The sequence below is a fragment of the Schistocerca gregaria genome, chromosome X, assembly GCF_023897955.1.
Source record: "Schistocerca gregaria isolate iqSchGreg1 chromosome X, iqSchGreg1.2, whole genome shotgun sequence".
NCBI lineage: Eukaryota > Metazoa > Arthropoda > Insecta > Orthoptera > Acrididae > Schistocerca > Schistocerca gregaria.
The window spans coordinates 419,162,803-419,182,949 of NC_064931.1; the positions used below are offsets into that span (position 1 = coordinate 419,162,803).

At 43.6% G+C, this 20,147-nt stretch overlaps 1 protein-coding gene across 1 annotated transcript in view; it reads right to left on the minus strand.

The window, feature by feature from the left end:
* Positions 1-2,520: 2,520 nt before the first annotated feature.
* Positions 2,521-20,147, minus strand: part of LOC126298620 (uncharacterized) — a 109,142-nt gene continuing 91,515 nt past the window's right edge. The window contains exons 3-5 of the mRNA XM_049990025.1: positions 18,975-19,226; positions 17,800-17,903; positions 2,521-2,770 (exon numbers count right to left, since the gene is read on the minus strand). Of these exons, the coding sequence (XP_049845982.1) occupies positions 2,678-2,770; positions 17,800-17,903; positions 18,975-19,226 (449 nt within the window). The 3' untranslated portion in view covers positions 2,521-2,677. The remainder of the gene's footprint in view (positions 2,771-17,799; positions 17,904-18,974; positions 19,227-20,147) is intronic.

Below are 20,147 nucleotides of genomic sequence, written 5' to 3' on the forward strand. Positions count from 1 at the left end.
TTACAACATACACGCAGCACCAAGGGGTAGTCGTGCCATGTAGAAGACAGTTGATAGGCGTGTTTCTACATGTGAAAGATGATGAGTCTTCAAATTTCGCGTCAGTCGCATTAGAGTGGAGGCAGCAGGTTTGCTTTTAGTACACGCTGTAGCGGTCGTGAGCGCTAGTTACGTTTGAGGTAGGGCGTGTTAGTCACCAATGCCTTTAAGGCGACAAAGAAGTCATTATCAGCACCAGACTGAGTTTGAACGAGGTCGTATAATAGGGCTATGAGAAGCTGGATGCTCCTGCTGCCATACTGTATAAAGGCTTGCCAGTATTGAGGCCACCGTATATGACTGCTGGCAGCGATAGTCACGAGAATATCGCGCACTTACCGGCCACGCGGTACTACCGAGAGAGAAGACTGCGCACGTTCCACTGACCCCAAACATGTGGCACTTACGATTTCAGTGGCGCCAAGCTACAGCTAGTTGGAGGGCATGGTGGAAATCTGTTGTGTCTTCTGACGAAAGCTGGTTTTGCCTCGGTGCCAGTGATAGCAGAGTGCTGATGAGAAAGAATCCAGTTGAGGATCTGCTAACAAACTGTCTACGTGCTAGACTCACTGGACCCACACCTGCAGTTGTAGTCGGAGGTACGATTTCGTATGACAGCAGGAGCACTCTCGTGGCTACCCCACGCAACCTAACTGCAAATTTGTATGTCAGCCTGGTGATTCGACCGGTTGTGCTGACATTCACGAACAGCATTACAGGGAGTGTTTTCCAACAGAGTAAGGCTCGCCCCCATAACGCTATTGTAACCGAACATGCCCTAAAGAGTGTCGACGTGTTGAGATTAGAGCCCACACATAAGCATACCGACAATCCTTCTTTCCACGTACAATACGAGACTGGAATAGAAGGGAGAACCGATAGAGGTACTCAGGGTACCCTCCGCCACACACCGTCAGGTGGCTTGCGGAGTATGGATGTAGATGTAGATGTAGATGTAGACTTGTCCCGCTCGATGACCAGATCTGTCTCCAATTGAGCACATACGGAACATCATCGGACAATTCCAGCGTCATCCACAAACAACATTAGCTCAAGTGTATTGACTGACGAAGTGCAACAGGCAGGGAACTACATCCCGCAAACTGACACCCAGCGCTTGTAGAAAGCAATACAAGCACGTTTGCATACTTGCAATCAAAATTGTGGTGGTTACACCGTTATTAATGTATCAGCATTTCACATTATTTTTGGTGTCGCGATATTATTCCGTAAGAGTAGCTTACTGTTTCTGCTGTTCTCGTACGTTGAAGAGTATTTTGTTTGTGGCTTCTTTTTCGCTGTTATAGCTTCTGTGTATAGTGTACTGTGAAGATCGTCTTGATCTTTTTGAGCTCCGCAGCTGTTTGACAGTAATATTAATGATTAATGAAAATCATCACGTCTTTATTACTACTCATTTATTGTGTCACGACCGAGTTTCTTTCGAACATCACAAGTTTGGCAGTAGTTAGAACAAGCAGTTAGGCTGAATGCTGTACTATCTTCACGAACTGAATAGGAAAATCACACTGCCAACAGACTCAAAATCCTTAACTAGTTGTGCAAGGAGCACCACCGTGCCTCTCCGAAACTAGTATTTGTTTTAATGATTTCTTCTATCAGATTCCTTAAATATTTAAACTTTGCAGTTTACTTGGGCCAAAATTATACGTTAAGTAAGAGATGACATTTTGTACAGTGAAAGTCATATTCAACTTTTTCAAGTTCAGGACCTTACTTACACATCAGTATCGGCTTACACAGTATGTTGTGAGTAAAAGACAACAGTTAATGAAATTTTAATAGTTTAATTTTTTGGTGATCATTAAGTACCCACAGCTGGGTAGTACTCGTTACTGAAAACTCGATATTGCGAAGACTGAGTTAAAAGAAGTTTTCAGGTTGTAAACCCTACTTACACATCAATACCTCTTTAAAAATAATGATAGTACAAGTCTATAGGAATTAACTAACTCTGTTTTGCAACTGCCTCTGGGGGGGGGGGGGGGGGGGAGGGGGCATAAAGTAACCTCCATTCCCCCTTGGTAATGTGCGTAATGGAAAGTGCATTGATACTGCTAGGGTTAGTATGAGATCTGTTTACTTTTGACCATATATACAACATCGATAAATTGAAAGCAGGTTGCCGTTTAATTTTTTTTCTAGTCACATTGGTGCACAGCCTGCAGAAGAAGACTGCTGCAATCGCCAGGAGAGTTGCTGAGTCTTAACGTTATCTTACCTGGTGGCTGGATAGGCCCGGTGTGGGTGTTTCTGCCGGTTCGTACGTGAGTCGTAACTCAAAAAGTAGCTGTGCCAAACCGAGAACACGTCGCGCGATGCACATACAACAGCATTCCACAGAGCACAAATAACAAGTGAGTGGTTGTGGGGGTTCTTGTCCCTCCCCTTTGTCGCACAGTCCACAGACACCATATAAGGTAACACAAGTCTCAGTTGGTCGTTTACAGTGACTACAAATAGGGGGAGAAAGTACTTTATTTCTCACTAATATATGATAGGTTATACAAGACACTATCTCTATATTATGATAGGCAATAAAATGTTTATATTTATGAATAATTTATAATAGTAAAACACGTAAGGTATAAGATCTTCAGTTGAGGATGAGAATAATTCACATATATGCTTCAGCAGCATATCTGCCGCTCTCCATACACTCAAAGGGCAATTCGAAGGTGTAATCTGAATCATCCACGATCACGTACATCTGAAACAATGAAAGAAAATTTCAACTTGACAAAAAGGCAAATCAAGACAACGAAATGAAGAAGTTAACGAGATGTTATGGGAATGGTTCGTAATGCGCGGCAAAAAAACTTATTTTTGTCTCTAACCACGTTCCAAATTTAGATACTGAAAGTCGCTTCAGAGCTTTGGAATACAGAGTTTAAGGCATGCACAGGATGGCTAGACAGTTTCCAAACTAGATACCAACGTGTAGAATGAAGTGTGTGGGGAAGCTAAGGATATGCAGGAAAGTGTAATAACAGAATGGAAGACAATAATGCACTACCTACATAAGGATAATGACAGGAAGGAAAGATTCATATACCGATGAAACGGAACTATTTTATCGTACACTGCCTTCAAAACCTCCAGCAATTCGAGATGAAAAGTAAATCGGAGCAAAAAGGTTCAACAAAAGAATCGGTATACTGCTGTTTGGAAACTGGTCAAGTAGCAAAGCCACTAGCGACTGGAAAGGCGGCAAAACCCAGTTGTGGCAAAAACAGACGTCAGTAAGCTTCCAGGCGAAGAAACAAAAAGGCGTGCGTAGTAAGTGGTCTTCCGGAAGCGTCGCTGGGCTCTTTCAGAGCGATAATGAGAAAAGGAAATCTCAAAGTTCACCTTTACTTGGACAGTGCAAACTGCCACCCAAAAGTCACGTTTACAAACGTGAAATTGGCTATGTTTCGGCCAGGTTCAACGAGCCTATCACGACCCATGGTCCATCGTGTTATTTACACATTCAAGGATCATTATGGCCGATTACTGATGCAGCTTCTTATTGTAAGTGTTGAGGAAGCCAAAAGTGCATTTTTTTCTTGCACGGTCTGTCCTAGATGCGGTAAACTGAGTTATTTTGCCAAAAATGTAAATAAAGTCGAAACTGTCACCAAGTGCATCAACGAAGCGGGGTCTGAGGTGATGAATAAGACGCTTCTGTATTCTTTCGAAGCTCAAGGAAATGCAGCAGAAATTGCTGTATTACCTCAAATGAAAAGCATTTCACTTATTCCAGGCGACTACATCCGAAGGGCAAGCATCTCGTGGTCTTGCGGCAGCGTTCTCGCTTCCCACGCCGGGATTCCCGGGTTCGATTCCCAGCGGGGTCAGGGATTTTCTCTGCTTCGTGATGGCTGGGTTTTGTGTGATGTCCTTAGGTTAGTTAGGTTTAAGTAGTTCTAAGTTCTAGTGGACTGATGACCATCGATGTTAAGTCCCATAGTGCTAAGAGCCATTTAAACCATTTTTACATCCGAAGGGATGGCTTTCTTTCTGTCAACTCACTCCACTTTTACGAGTACTTGACCAACAGATCTGATAGAAATCCGCAGCACAGAAAATGAGACGGAGACGAAGGTAGAGTAAAAGGCCGAAAAATAAGAATAAGAAGAGCAAAATCACGTAGCTAGTTAAATTAATGCGCCAGAAGAAGCTATTGCATGGATAAACGATGTTATCAGATTTTCAACACATGAAAATTGTCCCAACCTGTTTGATCTATTATATAGCGCAGAAAATACATAGAAAAAACAATTTAAACATGTAATTTAACAGCTTTCTCTCCTTAGTATGTGGCGAAAAAAGAGAAATGTAAATAAAATAAACACAGGAATTATATGTGTGAACAACAACATACGAATGTCAATTTACAGCAAAATTCAGACATGCCGTATTTATGTATCAGCCAGTGTAATAGCCTAGTGTTCTATTTTACAGTAGACTATATATTAAGTGAACATCGACTGTACATGAGTAAAGGTAAGTAAATACGTGCATAATTACAAATTCATATTTTTGTGCATGGTAATTGACAAATGTTATGTAGCCTAGAATGTTTTATGTAATGTAGATATTTATCCAATTTGGAAAATTATTTTAGTCGCGTGCGATTCCATTTTGAACAAGTTTTACTGTAGAACGTCTGTCATCTCTAGGTATGTTGGTTGAGATATTCTTATCAAGCAAAATAAAAATAGGTACCGAAAGTAACAACTAATGAATATATTTTAAAAATATATTGTTTGCCAGTACCGGATGTGCATGGTTCATAATTTGGTCGGTATTTCTACATGCCTAATTTATTTATATGCATACCTGAAGCTTGCTCCTGTATGTATTTTTATTCTCTCAGCAATGTATCATGTGATACAATAATACCACGTGCCGCAAGTCATCGATGAAATTAGGCAATAAAACCGAAAACGACGCCTCATTCCTCCTCATGCAAATCAGTATGTTAAACAACTGAATATCTTGTGGACAAAAACATAGAACTAATGTATCATTGGCAGTATTCACTTGACTTAAGGCCTACCGAGTTTTTGTTCCTAAATGGTAATATAATCTGTTTGGATAACGATTTTCAGCTTTAGAAGTTTGAGTCCTTCCAAAGCCATGTTTTTGAGGTTGAACACCAAAGTTGAAAAATGTTTCCCGATTTGTTCCCATCGCATTAAAAGTAAATAACTTTTAAAGGTAAAAAATTTGAAAGCAATAATATTTCCACCAAGAAAGGTTTTTCTTTCATTAGTTGAATTGAGGTCCTCACACAACGCAGGTTGTCTGAGAAAGATACATACGAAATCGTAAAACTCTATCTTATACAGAATGAAAATAAAAACTTAGGGTGAATTTTAACTTATGTGTAGATCTGTAAGATTTTTAATCGAAAGAACCATTCGATTTTACAATGGTATTTTTTAAATGCATGCACATGTATCCCTGGTACCATCAGCAGATACGTTTAGAATCAAATTATCGTTCACCTTTCACAACTGTTCGATATGCTGTCCACCGAACGAACGACAAACATACAGACGATTGTCAGATTCGTCCCATACTTTTGAAAGTATGGCTGGAGTTGATGCATTCACTGTATGCGGGTAACAGTTCACACAAATATGTTGGAAGGGTAGGCACATACACGGAGATTTTCACAAACCTTCACAAAAAAGTAGAATCCCATAATGTGAGATGAGGCACCTCTGCAGCAACATGTTCCACCTTACAACTGGCTCAAGGTAAAACTTTTGCGTCGATGCGTAGCTTAAAATTTACCCCAAATATCTGGGTCCTGTATAATTGAAGATGTAGTATTGTGGCATGTGATTAGTATGTTTTAAACACGATGTATACTACATGGTGACTAATGTATACAGATTAACGTGTTTCTGACGATGGCGCTGCCAGTTAATACGGTCACAAATCTATATTGTGAGGGAGACCACTCACGAAGTAATTTTAACTGCGTACAAGTTTTTGCCTGCTGTATAGTTACCTACAAGCCGACAATGACCTCCAGTGGCGTGGTGAATGTGGAAAGCTCGTCGCACAGTGAATCATTTTAAGAAAGTTGTGCATATACCATTAAGTGGTTCAGCGTGCTCCCGTGAAATACCACGATAAAAAATCACTATAGGCCAACCTTAACGTCCTCAATCGTAGGTGCATTCACACTGTGGTCGACGAATATGTCGTAAGCTTCCAGCTTAGGAGCGCTATGGTGTTGCTTAACCCACTGAAACATTACATGTACATTAATGCAGGAAGAAGTATAATCAACGGTGTAATTGTCTTACTTTTTCAAGAAATGAAAGTCCAGTCCTCTGAACATTCACTAGAGCTATAATCTGCACAGGCTCAATGAATAAATTTATTGTTCTGAAGGATATATTGTACTGAAATGGCAGGAACTAGTCACAAGTGTTGAAGGAATTTAATTCCCTAAACCAGGGATGTCTTGAAGCATTTACTGACCATCTTCTGATTGAAATACAACTTAAGCATTTCCTGTTCCTCGGTAGCTGCTAGGAGGCATTTTCACGTATGAGTTACGCCTCATTCACGAAAAAGCGTACTCTGTCCACTTCACGGCCGGCCGCGGTGGTCTCGCGGTTCTAGGCGCGCAGTCCGGAACCGTGCGACTGCTACGGTCGCAGGTTCGAATCCTGTCTCGGGCATGGATGTGTGTGATGTCCTTAGGTTAGTTAGGTTCAAGTAGTTCTAAGTTCTAGGGGACTGATGACGACAGCAGTTGAGTCCCATAGTGCTCAGAGCCATTTGAACCATTTTTGCCCACTTCGCTGACAAGTCATGGGATACCTCCTGACATCGTGCCGGATCTCCTCCTGCACTGCGTAGTGCAGCAAGTCGTTGTGGCATGGACTCAACAAGTCACTGGAACTCCCTTGTAGAATATTGGGCCGTGTTACCTCCATAGCAATTCATAACTACGGAAGTGTGCCGGTGCAGAACTTTGTGAACGAACTGGCCTCTCGATTATGTCCCATAATGTTCGATGATATACATGTCGGGTGATTTTGGTGACCAAATCATTCGCTCGCATTGTCCAGAATGTTCTGACATGGCGCACTGGATCCATTAAAAGTCCATCGTTGTTTTGAACATAAAGTCCATGAGTGGCTGCAAGTAGTCTCCTAGTAGACCACGGCTTTCCAGTCGTTTAGGGTCTTACTGATATGGTCACGAACTCACGAAAGGTCTGCAGGCGATGCTGTGTTGTTAGCAAAGGCACTTGGGTCGGTCGTCTGCAGCCATAGGCCATTAATGCAAAATTTCGCCTCGCTGTTCTAACGGAAAAGTTTGTCGTACATCCCATATTGATTTCTGCGGTTATTTCCACGAATTTTTGCTTGTCTGTTACCACTGACAACTCTACGCAAACGTCGCTGCTCTTGATCGTTAAGTGAAGGCCGTCGGCCACTGCGTTGCCCGTGATGAGAGGTAATGCCTAAAATTTAGTATGCTCGGCATACTGTTGCCACTGTATCCATGAATACTGAATTTCCTAACGATTTCCGAAAAGGAATGCCCCAAGCGGCTTGCTCCAACAAACATTCCACCTTCAAAGTGCCTTATTTCTCGTTATGCAGACATACGTCGGAAATATTTTTTTATGTATCACCTGAGTACAAACGACAGCATTGCCAATGCACTGCCCTTTTATACATTGTCTACGCGATACTAGCGCCATCTGCATATGTGCATATCCTTGTTCCTTGACTTTGTCACCTCATCGTATGTTCTACTGGAGTGATCAGAAACTGTCAGTATATTTCTCATTAGAATGTGACTTTATTTGCAACACTGCCGACTTGTTGGCTATAAAGCGGTAACCATTACTAAAAAAAAAAAGACTTGATACTTATGAAGAATATAATAACGACGAAGTCCTAACACGTTGTTCATACATCATAACTGAGAAGTTAATGGGTTACCAAAATTAAATTCATTAAACATATGTAACTGATTGCTGTTATATTACTAAAAGTTGTATTTGCTTTGTAATGGAAGCAGAAATCTGATCCTGTTATGTCGTCACTTCCTACTCTTCTACCTTGTCTCAGCTCTCATCCTTAAATTCCAAGATGTTACTTACCACTGACATAGCTGTAACGTAAGCCATTCCAATGAAGTCCTCGAATGAAAATTGATATAGGTAGTCCGCTTCACGGCGGGATAATGCTTTCCATCTGCTTTCTTTTAATGTATGCTCGGCTTGTTATGCTGGCGCACCATCGTAATCAATCAGCTGTTCTTCCTAGTCATATACGATTGACATGCCATCGTAGTGTGTGCTGGCGGAACGTTAAGAGTTCAAGTTATGGGCTTTTCCTTAGGTAGCTGCTGCTAAAACGACGTAGCAGCAGGTCATAGCTCGGCCGCTATTTCTATGTTGACCCCTCCCGTGGCTGGCTACGCTCTGCGGCGCTGTCATTCGACTCCTCTCGGGACGGATTTCCGGACATCCACTCCTAGTATGTATTCAACTGCCTCTTGTCCTGACAGCTACTCCACTGAAAACTGTTTCGAGAAGCACCATATTCTTTAATCTGAGTACATGAAAAGTATTTGCAGTTGCGTATACGGACACAGATCAGCTGTGTAATGCATTGGTGACAGTGAAAATTTGTGCCGGAGTGGTACTCGAATCCGGATTTCTCACTTATCGCGAGAGGTAGGCCTCATCATTAGTCTATCCGAACACGCCCCACGGCCAGACCCAAACTTCCATATGTCGTCAACCATAATGTATATGGTACCCGTACTCTCATAATGTATATTCCCGTACAGGCGTGACATCTTATTTGAAATTCGCTTGCCCTGTGTCGGCGGATAAACAACGAAATTGCATTTCCCGTGCTATTTCGAATTACGATACAATATTCCTCGCCTGTACGTGAATGTACGTAATAGATGTACGTGTACAGGTTGCTGACACGTAGTTGGCAACATATGGAAGTTGCTGTCTCGCCGTCAGTCGTGCTCCGATAGTCTAATGTTTAGGCGACCGCTTGCGATAAACAGGAAATCTAGGTTCAAGTCCCGACGCGGCAGGAACCTTAATTGTCATCAATCTGTTATACAGTTGATGGTAGTCGATATTCGCAATTGCAAATACATATCTTGCATTTCACAACGGTTGTAGTCAGGGCAGCATGCGTCTCTAAAGGAACATTGCATCGTAATTAAAAATAACAAAAGCACTGAAATGCAATATTTAAGTTTAGTGGTGCCATCACTTCAAGGTCTGACAGTCTTGGAGATTTAGGTTTAATGTTCAAGTGTGGGTGAAATCTTATGGGACTTAACTGCTAAGGTCATCAGTCCCTAAACTTACGCATTACTTAACCTAAATTATCCTAAGGACAAACACACACACCCATGTCCAAGGGAGGACTCGAACCTCCGCCGGGACCAGCCGCACAGTCCATGACTGCAGCGCCTGAGACCGCTCGGCTAATCCGCGCGGCTACGTTTAATAGAGCTATCATTTACATCTACTAATTTGTTCATTTAGAAGCCACAAGTAAATTAAAAGAATATTCTACTACTATTAACGTGGAATGCTGGTGATTCACATGTTGGGAAAATCGACACCCTTTGAAGAAAGAGATGGAAGGCCAAAAATAAATGGAGGAGGATCTTAGTGTTTAACGTCCCGTCGACAACGAGGTCATTAGAGACGGAGTGCAAGCTCGAGTGAGGGAAGGATGGGGAAGGAAATCGGCCGTGCCCTTTCAAAGGAACAATCCCGGCATTTGCCTGAAGCGATTTAGGGAAATCACGGAAAACCTAAATCAGGATGGCCGGAGACGAGATTGAACCGTCGTCCTCCCGAATGCGAGTCCAGTGTGCCAACCACTGCGCCACCTCGGTCGGTGCCAAAAATAAATGTGGTACGGGTTAACGGAGTAGAAATAATGAAACTTGCTTTTGATTCATTTACCGAAGTGGCGTGGTGCCACGTCAAGTTTCACACGCGGCTTCGTCCGGAATTCACGCACTATTAACTGTCCGGTCACACCAATTCTGTAATTTTATCTGATTAACAACCGAACACTGAGATTTGCCCAAAACTATAGGGTTGCTTTCAGTTAAACATTCGTTCAATATCCAGTGTAGACGGAAAATATTTACCATTAGGGTGTCAAGATTTATAGGAATAATGTTCAGTCTACGCGCTGCAGGATTTGCGTTCGTACCAGTGTTAATGCCATGAGTTGCCGTTACGAACGGTACTGGTACGGCGACGCAGGGCTTTAACACAAACATCAGTGTGTATTACAGTTGTAAACATTCAACATGAGTCTGGATGCACTGAGGAGGGCTTCACTGTCGAAGCTACATTACCAAAACAACAGCAGTGATGCTGCTGCTCTTCTCAAGTATCGACGAATTACGGAGGGATCCTCTTTCCCTATCGGGATTGAAGAACGTGGTTCGGAAGTTAGAATTAACTGGCGATTTGGGAATTTGCCGCTGGTAGAGGCCCATGACCAACTGCTATACCAATTGTTGGAGTAGTTACTGCTGCCATGACTGATAATGCTGCATGCAATCTGCGATCTTCAAGCTGTGCACGAGTTGTGTCACGACAGCTGAAAGTTCCGTGGTCCACCATTGGGAAAGTGCTGCAAACAATAGTGAAACGGTATCTCGTGTGGGGTTCCAGGCTGTCGCGGGTACTGATGGTCGTGACATTGAGCAGCATTTGTAACATCGTACGTTAACATTATATCCATTTAACAATTGCTACCCTCTTACGTAAAAATTAAAATGTGTTTCGTTCAATGGCTTATCATTTATTTCTCTTCCGCATGTCCTTGAGAATGTTTCCAAAACGCTTCATTGTCCTAGGTTCACTCGGTTTTCATGAGGGCCCTCACCAGTAGGAAACAGCCTGTATATTTACCGCCTATGCCAGAACTGTTGTATTTCCTGATGAAACCTGGTTCTGGCTTGGTGCCAATGATGGCCGTGCGTTGGTTTGAAGGAGGCCAGTTGAGGGCTGCAACCAACATGTATGTGTGCAAGACACACTGGACCTACACCTGGAGCTATCGACTGGGATGCTGTTTGGTATCACAGAGGGAGCACTCTCGTGGTTATCCCAGGCCCCCAGACTGTAAATATGTACGTCAGTGTGGTGATTCGTCCTGTTGGCATTTGCCCGCATCTCGTGGTCGTGCGGTAGCGTTCTCGCTTCCTGGGTTCCCGGCTTCGATTACCGGCGGGGTCTTGGATTTTCTCTGCCTCGTGATGGCTGGGTGTTGAGTGATGTCCTTAGGTTAGTTAGGTTTAAGTAGTTCTAAGTTCTAGGGGACTGATGACCATCGATGTTAAGTCCCATAGTGCTCAGAGCCATTTGCACCATCGTCCTGTTGTGCTGCCATTCATGAACAGCATGCGAGGGGGTGTTTTCCAACAGTATAATGCTCGCTCACATAATGCTGTTGTAACCCAACATGCTCTACAGAATGTGGCTGCTCGAGCACCAGATATGTCATCAGTCGAACACAGGTGGGACATCATCGGACGACAGCTCCGATGTCATCCACAAACAGCATTAACCGCCCCTGTGTTGACCGACCGAGTGCCACACACATGGAACCCCATCCCACAAGCAGACATGCTGCATCTGTAGTACACAATACACGCACGTTTTCATGCTTGCATTCAACATTCTGGCGGTTATACCATTTATTAATGTATCAGAATTTCACATTTTCTGTGTTGTATCTCGCGTTTACACTAATGTTAATCACTTAAATATGCCACCGAGACTACTGTATTTCCAAAAATTCATTGGTATATTTTAATTATATTTTGGCGTTAGGCTTTTTGAAAAATGGCTGTAAGCACTATGGGACATGACATGTGAGGTCATCAGTCCCCTAGACTTAGAACTGCTTAAACGTAATTAACCTGAGGACATCACACACATACATGCCCAAGGCAGGATTCGAACCTGCGACCGTAGCAGTCACGCGGCGCCAGACTGAAGCGCCTAGAACCACTCGACCACAGCGGCCGGCGTTGAGCTTTCTTTTCGTTAGTTTATTTACGAGTCTTGTAGTGACGTCGCACAGAACTATTGCTTGTCATATGTGAGTTCTGCCTACATTTGAAGCATATACTATTAATTACAGTTAAGTTTACGCAGCAACCATTTTTTAAACATTGCACTGTGCTAGTTGTCAAGCGTGTGTCTTTGGCTATGGGTCAGTCGAAATTACATTAATACCAATGATTATACAATGGCTGTCCTGTAATTACTATACAAGACTTATAGCAATCTCGCATATAGCAATAACATTGCACGGTTTATTTTGCTTAGACATTGTAATTAGGCTTCATTCAACCTGGGGATGCCTCCTGGCTTAACTGGAGTCATCCATGCAAGTTTCAAGAACATGATTGTTGGGAGAGGAGAGTGGAGGATGGCAAGTTTGTTTCTGATTGGTCTAGACAGAAAGGGGAAGGAGTGCCATTTGCGCCACCATAATTGTCGCTCGCATCGGAGGCGTTCATTTCAACTGAAGGCATTGAAATATCACTGAAACTACACATCGCATCAAAGAAGGTTAGAATTCCAATTTGTCTGTCTCTGAGGAGAACATCCAACGATACCACAGTCGACATCCCCCCCTACATAGTGCGCGGGTGGCGAGGGCTACTTTGAAATCTTTAGTGGGAACCCATGCTTTTTATTTCAGATTACGATTCTACAGCAAACTCTAAATACTTTTTGTCCGAAGTATTTTCTTTGTTTCGCCATAGATGGCACTGTAATTGGAGGAATAGAAATGAGTACACTATCCTAATTTATGACATGCTACTCAATGGCTCTTGAACATCCAGTGGCACGTGTGACCCCACTTCCATGCTGCGAGGGTAGGACAGGCCAGTCTTTCATAACTGCTAATTGTAAACCCCATACGCAAAGTTGTATTCCTCCGATATATCGAACAGGGGACTACTCGACGCGCCACTGTGCCCTTGGCTCGAGACGAACGCTACTCTACTTTTCCAATTAGAGTATGTGTTCAATACACTTAGCTATCCGCTTTGCAAATGACATAGGACAACAGTACCATATCTGCGGGAATGTCAGCACAGATTTTCCTTGTGGTCGATCATGTCTTCACGATCTTTTGGCACTTGCTGGTACTCTTTATTTTTTTAATATCTCGAGCCATCTCTGCCGTACCACTGACCATTGTAAACATGGCCTAATAACCCCCGTGCGTCAATTGCGTAATGCGCTAGGCAACCGTAATGCTGAAATCACATACTTTGTCTAACAACATACAGCAGCAGAACCGGTACTTCCTATCCCAAAAACGTTCGATATCTGCGTCGATTCAACGTGCCGTCGATAAAATGTGGATGGTCCAGTGCGTTTGTTCCCCTCGATGCCACATTTGAGGTAACGGGCGAGTTGCAGCGCCCTGAAAATATTCTAAGTTCAGAGTTGGTGGGCACCGCTCGTGCCTCTCGGCAAACCGCGGCTCGGTAGCAGTCGCGTGATGCCACACAACGACCGGACCGTGTGGCTGGGAATTCCATGGTGACGCTGTGTCGGTGAAGGAGACATGCCGGGAGTGACAGACATGGCGTACATTGTGAAACCTTAATGGCAGACATTTCACAATTCATATAGAAATTAATAGAAGCCAGAGGAATCATGATACCTCAAAAAGAAACATGTACATTACCATTATTTGCACTAATATTCTGTTGGTGTAATCAGATTTTCTATATCTTTATTAGTTTAAAGTTTAGTACCTGACGATAAATTATGCAAGTAACACCCAGCAACAAATTTCCAAAATCTAAATGGTTCGTCCGATTTTGTCGATCTGTGTCTTTAGAAAGCTATTAGTGTAAACCTAAATTGGTATAAATTACAGGCATTTAACTTTAACAGTACACGAGTTATTGGAGGTCAAAGTGGCCGATTGCTATCGATCGCGTCAGGTCGTAAGTACTCCACAATTACACGAAAAAACGGTATCAGCACGTTTATAAATATATTTATTCATCTATGTCTTTGTGTATATCCGACATATACTATTCATGAAGAAATTGGTCAATTGTTTATTGTGTTTTAGAAAGGACAGAGACATTAGGCTACTGGCATACTTCTGCTCTATTCCTTTGATATATGTTTATTTAATTTGTTCATGTATTTAATAATGTGTGTTTTATTTAATATCAAGTTATTTAAATGTAAATCCAGTATTTTGAATGTGTTTCATTACCGCTGTGAGTGTGAATTGCCTTGGAGACAGGGCGGGAGCGCTCTAGGTAATCACAGTGATCGTTCCAAAAAGGGCACATGGGAGGCGGTACGGGAGAGGACATGAGAGAGTCCTTGGCAGTACGGCGCGACGGACGCACGGTCGCGTGAAAGACTTGGAGAGTGGAGCAGTTAACGCGTGGTCGCGGCAGATAGAAATATTTCGTAGTGTCATCTTGTGCACTTGTGAGATTTCCGTGGCTTCTGCAGTAAAGACGTTGTATGTGTTTAGAAGTGAATATCTCGTGAGCTATGTTGTTATTCATAACTAATTACGTGAAGCAGGAACCTATTGTTTCCCTGTTATTCAACTTATATTTTATTTAGTAGCTGGACCATCGACACCAATAAGTGTTTTACAGTAAAAAAGGGCAGTTTTAAAGGTACTTGTGCTATCGCACTCATCATTTAAAGTCGTTAAAACAGTACCTGCAGAATTTATTTAATTGCAGTCTTTCGTTTATAAATGTACATATTACGTTCAAAATTCGCAATTCCCGAGTGATAGGAACCTTCGACCATTCGATTCATGTGTATATTCATCTTGGATACTGTAGACTCAGCAGTATTTGGCTTGTAATGCGGCAACTACGAATCCCAGCTTCTAGACAACTAAACCAGCCAAAACTTTTAATATTTCATCTCTGAGTCTGTGGGTATGTAGTTGCGGGACATCATACCTCATTTTATTATTTTATTTTGAAAGACCACACACACTATATGTTAACCGATCAAGGTTGTCGATGGTCAGCTTGCCGTAACCAGTGGGGATCGTCTACACTACAGTAATGTATGTCATGCCAGTTACGCTACCAAGGGTTTGTGAATGTAGACTCATCGAAAAATAATACCTCGGCAAGGAACGTGGGAGTCGTTTGCTGACGCGCCTATTCACAAAACACTACCCGGTTATGGAAATCGGCGCCATGAAGTTCTCGATGCAATGAAACGTGGTATGGATATTACTTATGACGATGGAGTATTGTGACAATACTACCTACAGACATACAGGAATCGTGGTTTAATTAGCGGGCTCTTATCCATGGGTTGTGGTGCACTACCGCTAGTGTAGCTATTTCATTAGCATCTCCTGTAACACGTGGCTTCGTTTCCTTTTTCCGGTCTATGCGTTGCAATCAGACATAAAGGCGTCCACAGCCTTGTAAAAGAACAAACGACAACGAGCTTTCTCTGGAAAACGCTTGGCATACAAGAAACAGCCTCAACATTTCTCCTACGTTCTTCGTAAATAAGGATCATATCAGTCTTTCCTTTTATGGTTGCAATATTCGTCATCCACTTGAACATGTGTTGTCCGAATTGTAGGTAGGTGTGCAGACAATAAACAATGCTCAAGTATTGTAACGTTTAGAGCCGCTATCTGTTCTACGTCTGCACGATATGTGAGCAAGGGTCACTGTTGTTATACGTCGTAGTTCGCTACACGGCCACGGTGGCGCTTCGAGTAGTCCCCTGTCCGACATGTCGGAGGAATGCAGCATTGCGATTTTGGTTTCCAACTAGAAGTTATGAAATATTGGCATGTCCTACCCTCACTGAATGGAGGTGGGGTGCCACGTGCCACTGGATATTGAAGGGTCACTGCAGAGTGTGTCGTAAATTACGATTGTGTACCCATTTCTACTCCTCCGATCACAGCGTCATCTGTTGCGAAACGATGAAAATAATTCGGGCAAAACGTATGTAGACTTTGCCGAAGAATCGTAATCTGCAATAGAAAGCTGGGATTACCACTGAAGATTTCAAATTTGCCCCCGCCAAGCAGGCAGGGGGTGGGTTGGGATCGAATTTGGTATTGTTGGACGTCCCCTTTCAAAACAAGCAGGTTGGAATTACAACGTTTCTGGATCTGATGCGTATTTTTCGAGATATTTCAGTGTCTTCTGTGAAAATGAACATCCCGTATTGTTTAAGTAGTGTCAATTTCTCTACCATGCCTAGGAAACGGTCTGGCGTAGTCTTTGGCAGACATGTGGTTCTCTCTAGTTTACGACCTGGTGGCTGCGATCACATGATGAATACCGTACCCTACCGTCGATATCGAACAAGTAGAGGGGAGGAGTTCATCGTAATGTAAGTATGTGCGGAGCTCCATCGCAGTCTTTAACACTCGTAGCATGTCGCGACAGCGTGGACGTGAACCGTATGTGCAGTTGACGGACTTTGAGCGAGGGCGTATAGTGGGCATGCGGGAGGCCAGGTGGACGTACCGCCGAATTGCTCAACACGTGGGGCGTGAGGTCTCCACAGTACATCGATGTTGTCGCCAGTGGTCGGCGGAAGGGGCACGTGCCCGTCGACCTGGGACCGGACCGCAGCGACGCACGGATGCACGCCAAGACCGTAGGATCCTACGCAGTGCCGTAGGGGACCACACCGCCACTTCCCAGCAAATTAGGGACACTGTTGCTCCTGGGGTATCGGCGAGGACCATTCGCAACCGTCTCCATGAAGCTGGGCTACGGTCCCGCACACCGTTAGGCCGTCTTCCGCTCACGCCCCAACATCGTGCAGCCCGCCTCCAGTGGTGTCGCGACAGGCGTGAATGGAGGGACGAATGAAGACGTGTCGTCTTCAGCGATGAGAGTCGCTTCTGCCTTGGTGCCAATGATGGTCGTATGTTTGGCGCCGTGCAGGTGAGCGCCACAATCAGGACTGTATACGACCGACGCACACAGGACCAACACCCGGCATCATGGTGTGGGGAGCGATCTCCTACAGTGGCCGTACACCTCTGGTGATCGTCGAGGGGACACTGAATAGTGCACGGTACATACAAACCGTCATCGAACCCATCGTTCTACCATTCCTAGACCGGCAAGGGAACTTGCTGTTCCAACAGGACACTGCACGTCCGCATGTATCTCGTGCCACCCAACGTGCTCTAGAAGGTGTAAGTCAACTACCCTGGCCAGCAAGATCTCCGGATCTGTCCCCCATTGAGCATGTTTGGGACTGGATGAAGCGTCGTCTCACGCGGTCTGCACGTCCAGCACGAACGCTGGTCCAACTGAGGCGCCAGGTGGAAATGGCATGGCAAGCCGTTCCACAGGACTACATCCAGCATCTGTACGATCGTCTCCATGGGAGAATAGCAGCTTGCATTGCTGCGAAAGGTGGATATACACTGTACTAGTGCCGACATTGTGCATGCTCTGTTGCGTGTGTCTATGTGCCTGTGGTTCTGTCAGTGTGATCATGTGATGCATCTGACCCCAGGAATGTGTCAATAAAGTTTCCCCTTCCTGGGACAATGAATTCACGGTGTTCTTATTTCAATTTCCAGGAGTGTAATTCCAAAACCCACGTGACAATCGATACCGCAACCAAGACGGCGTTTGTGAGTGTATCAACGTTGTGTCATCTACAATGCTGTTACTTACATCATGTGTATCACTCTCGAACAATGGTATGGAATCATTATATTCCACAATGAGGTCTTCGTCAGATCCCTGCGCTAGCACATCAGAACTGCCTGCATTTTCACCTGAAAGGAGAAACAGAGACAATGTTCCAATAAAGAAACATTCTGCAAGTTCAGTCCGTTCTTTACATAAGCTGTAATCTATAAACTAACGCACATCTGACTTGGAGTTGCTAGTATGGATTCGACTATTAAAAGATAAGACCCGTGAAGTTGGTTTGCGCTTTTTGATAGGTGCTTTGGTTGTACACATTTTGGAACAAAAGGGATAGGATTCGTTGCATGTTTTACAGGTGCGAAGAGATTTCAGATTAGAACAGTCTTTGTGAAGTTGACAGTGTGGACAGGTGGGAAGGACTGAGGGTTCTTACATTCACTGGTGAAGTGATCACTATACAGTAGGCAATGGGGGCGTGGGATGGATTAGGACTGGCGAATCCCAGTTCAGTTGCATACCGTTTGAGGCATAGGAAGGTTCCGTTATGGATTAGGTGGCCAGTGGTGTCTGTTGATTCGGTGAAAGGACTAAATAAGCATGACTGTGGTTCTTATGAGTGCAAAATGATGCAAATTTCAAGGTAGGGATTGGAATTTAATTTCCACACAACCTTTCTAAGGTGATCTCAGGATCTACCTAACTGACAACATCAATGAGGATCGGTGGGCAATGAGGCAAATCTGGTTTTGACCTGCAAGGGGACAGCAGGGTGAAGGGGGCATGGGTACAAATAGAAGACTTACTGGCGTAGATTGTTGATGGGATTGGAATCAGTGAATTTAATGATAACTGAGTTTCTCCTGGGAATTCTTTTGAAATAGAGTATTTAATTATAGATTTCTTGGAGGAGAGTCTTTGGGTTTAGGAAGTTGGCTTCTGATATTGATAACAAAGCTTTATGTGTTTGAGAGATTTGGTTAAAAATATCGGTAGCTGAATTATTAATGGATGGTTGAGAGGGAGTATTCTGGGTGGGTGTTGTGACCATGTAATCTGTAACCACTTATCGTTTGAGATTTTTGGCCGTTTTGAAAACTGGGCGTGTGCGCTGTTACATTTCGCAGGCTTACTAGGGATATGGGATGGGGTTTGTTGGAATGTGGAACATAAGAGGTAAGTATCTATTCGAATGTTACCTGGAAACGGCAACGACGGCACTGCGGTGACGATGAGCTGTTCGTTTGGTACTGCAGTAGAGGGTGAAGATGCTGGCGACAGTGGAGCTAATGGTGCTGTGTCTGGCAGAGCTGCTGGTGGCGCTGGTGGCTGTGTTGATATTGGCGGTAGTGGTGGTTCAGCTGATGTCTTGGGCTGTTCAGCTGCTGCTGCCGCCAATGGTGCCGACGCCGCTGATGGTGCCAATGCCGCCAATGCACAGTGGTCTGGATCTGAAAAAGTGACAGTTACTGAATAAGTTGACTATTACAGAATCTTGTAGAGAAGGCTCTAGTGCATGTTACTTAAAAAGGAAAGTAGCGTATGTTTGATACTCGAGACGCTACGTTAGCTCAAAGTTACTGTTCTCGGCACAGCGTTAACGAGAGGTAATGACTCATAAATATCACCCTCATTGGAAGTGTGTGTAACTTTTTACTGAGTTCAGTTTGATTGAGAGTATCAGTGTAGGTATGTAGAAAAATTTAGCGTGTATCATGTTTCCATTGACTTGCACTACAGCTTGTTAGAAATCCATGTCAAATAGGGGACTGCAAAAAGATCTTCCTTGTAAAACTAAAATTAGAAAAAAAGATATGTATTCGGCGTTATTCAGGAATTTCCTTCGCGACGCTTTTACTTATATTGCTTTGTAGCAGAATGTGAAAGAAATTCCTGACCTTCTCTGTCTCTCTACTTGTGGCGTTAGAAGTACACGACGCCGAGGCACACTGGGCAGTTGTTTTGATAGGATCTGTCGACTGCTAAGAACACTTGCGTTTTTTATCATTTCAATAATCACTGTGTGATCAAAAGTATCCGGACACCCCAAAAAACACACGTTTTTCGTATTAGGTGCATTGTGCTGCCACCTACTGCCAGGAACTCCATATCAGCGACCTCAATAGTCATTATACATCGTAAGAGAGTAGAATGGGGCGCTCCGTGAAACTCACAGACTTCGAACGTGGTCACGTGATTGGGTTCACTTGTGTCATACGTCTATAAGCGCGATTTCCACACTCCTAAACACCCTAGGTCCACTGTTTCCGATATGATAGTAAAGTGGAAACGTGAAGGGACACATTAGCATACAGGTCGACAGTTGAAGAGACTGCTGTCAATTGAAGAGGGTTGTAATGTGTAATAGGCAG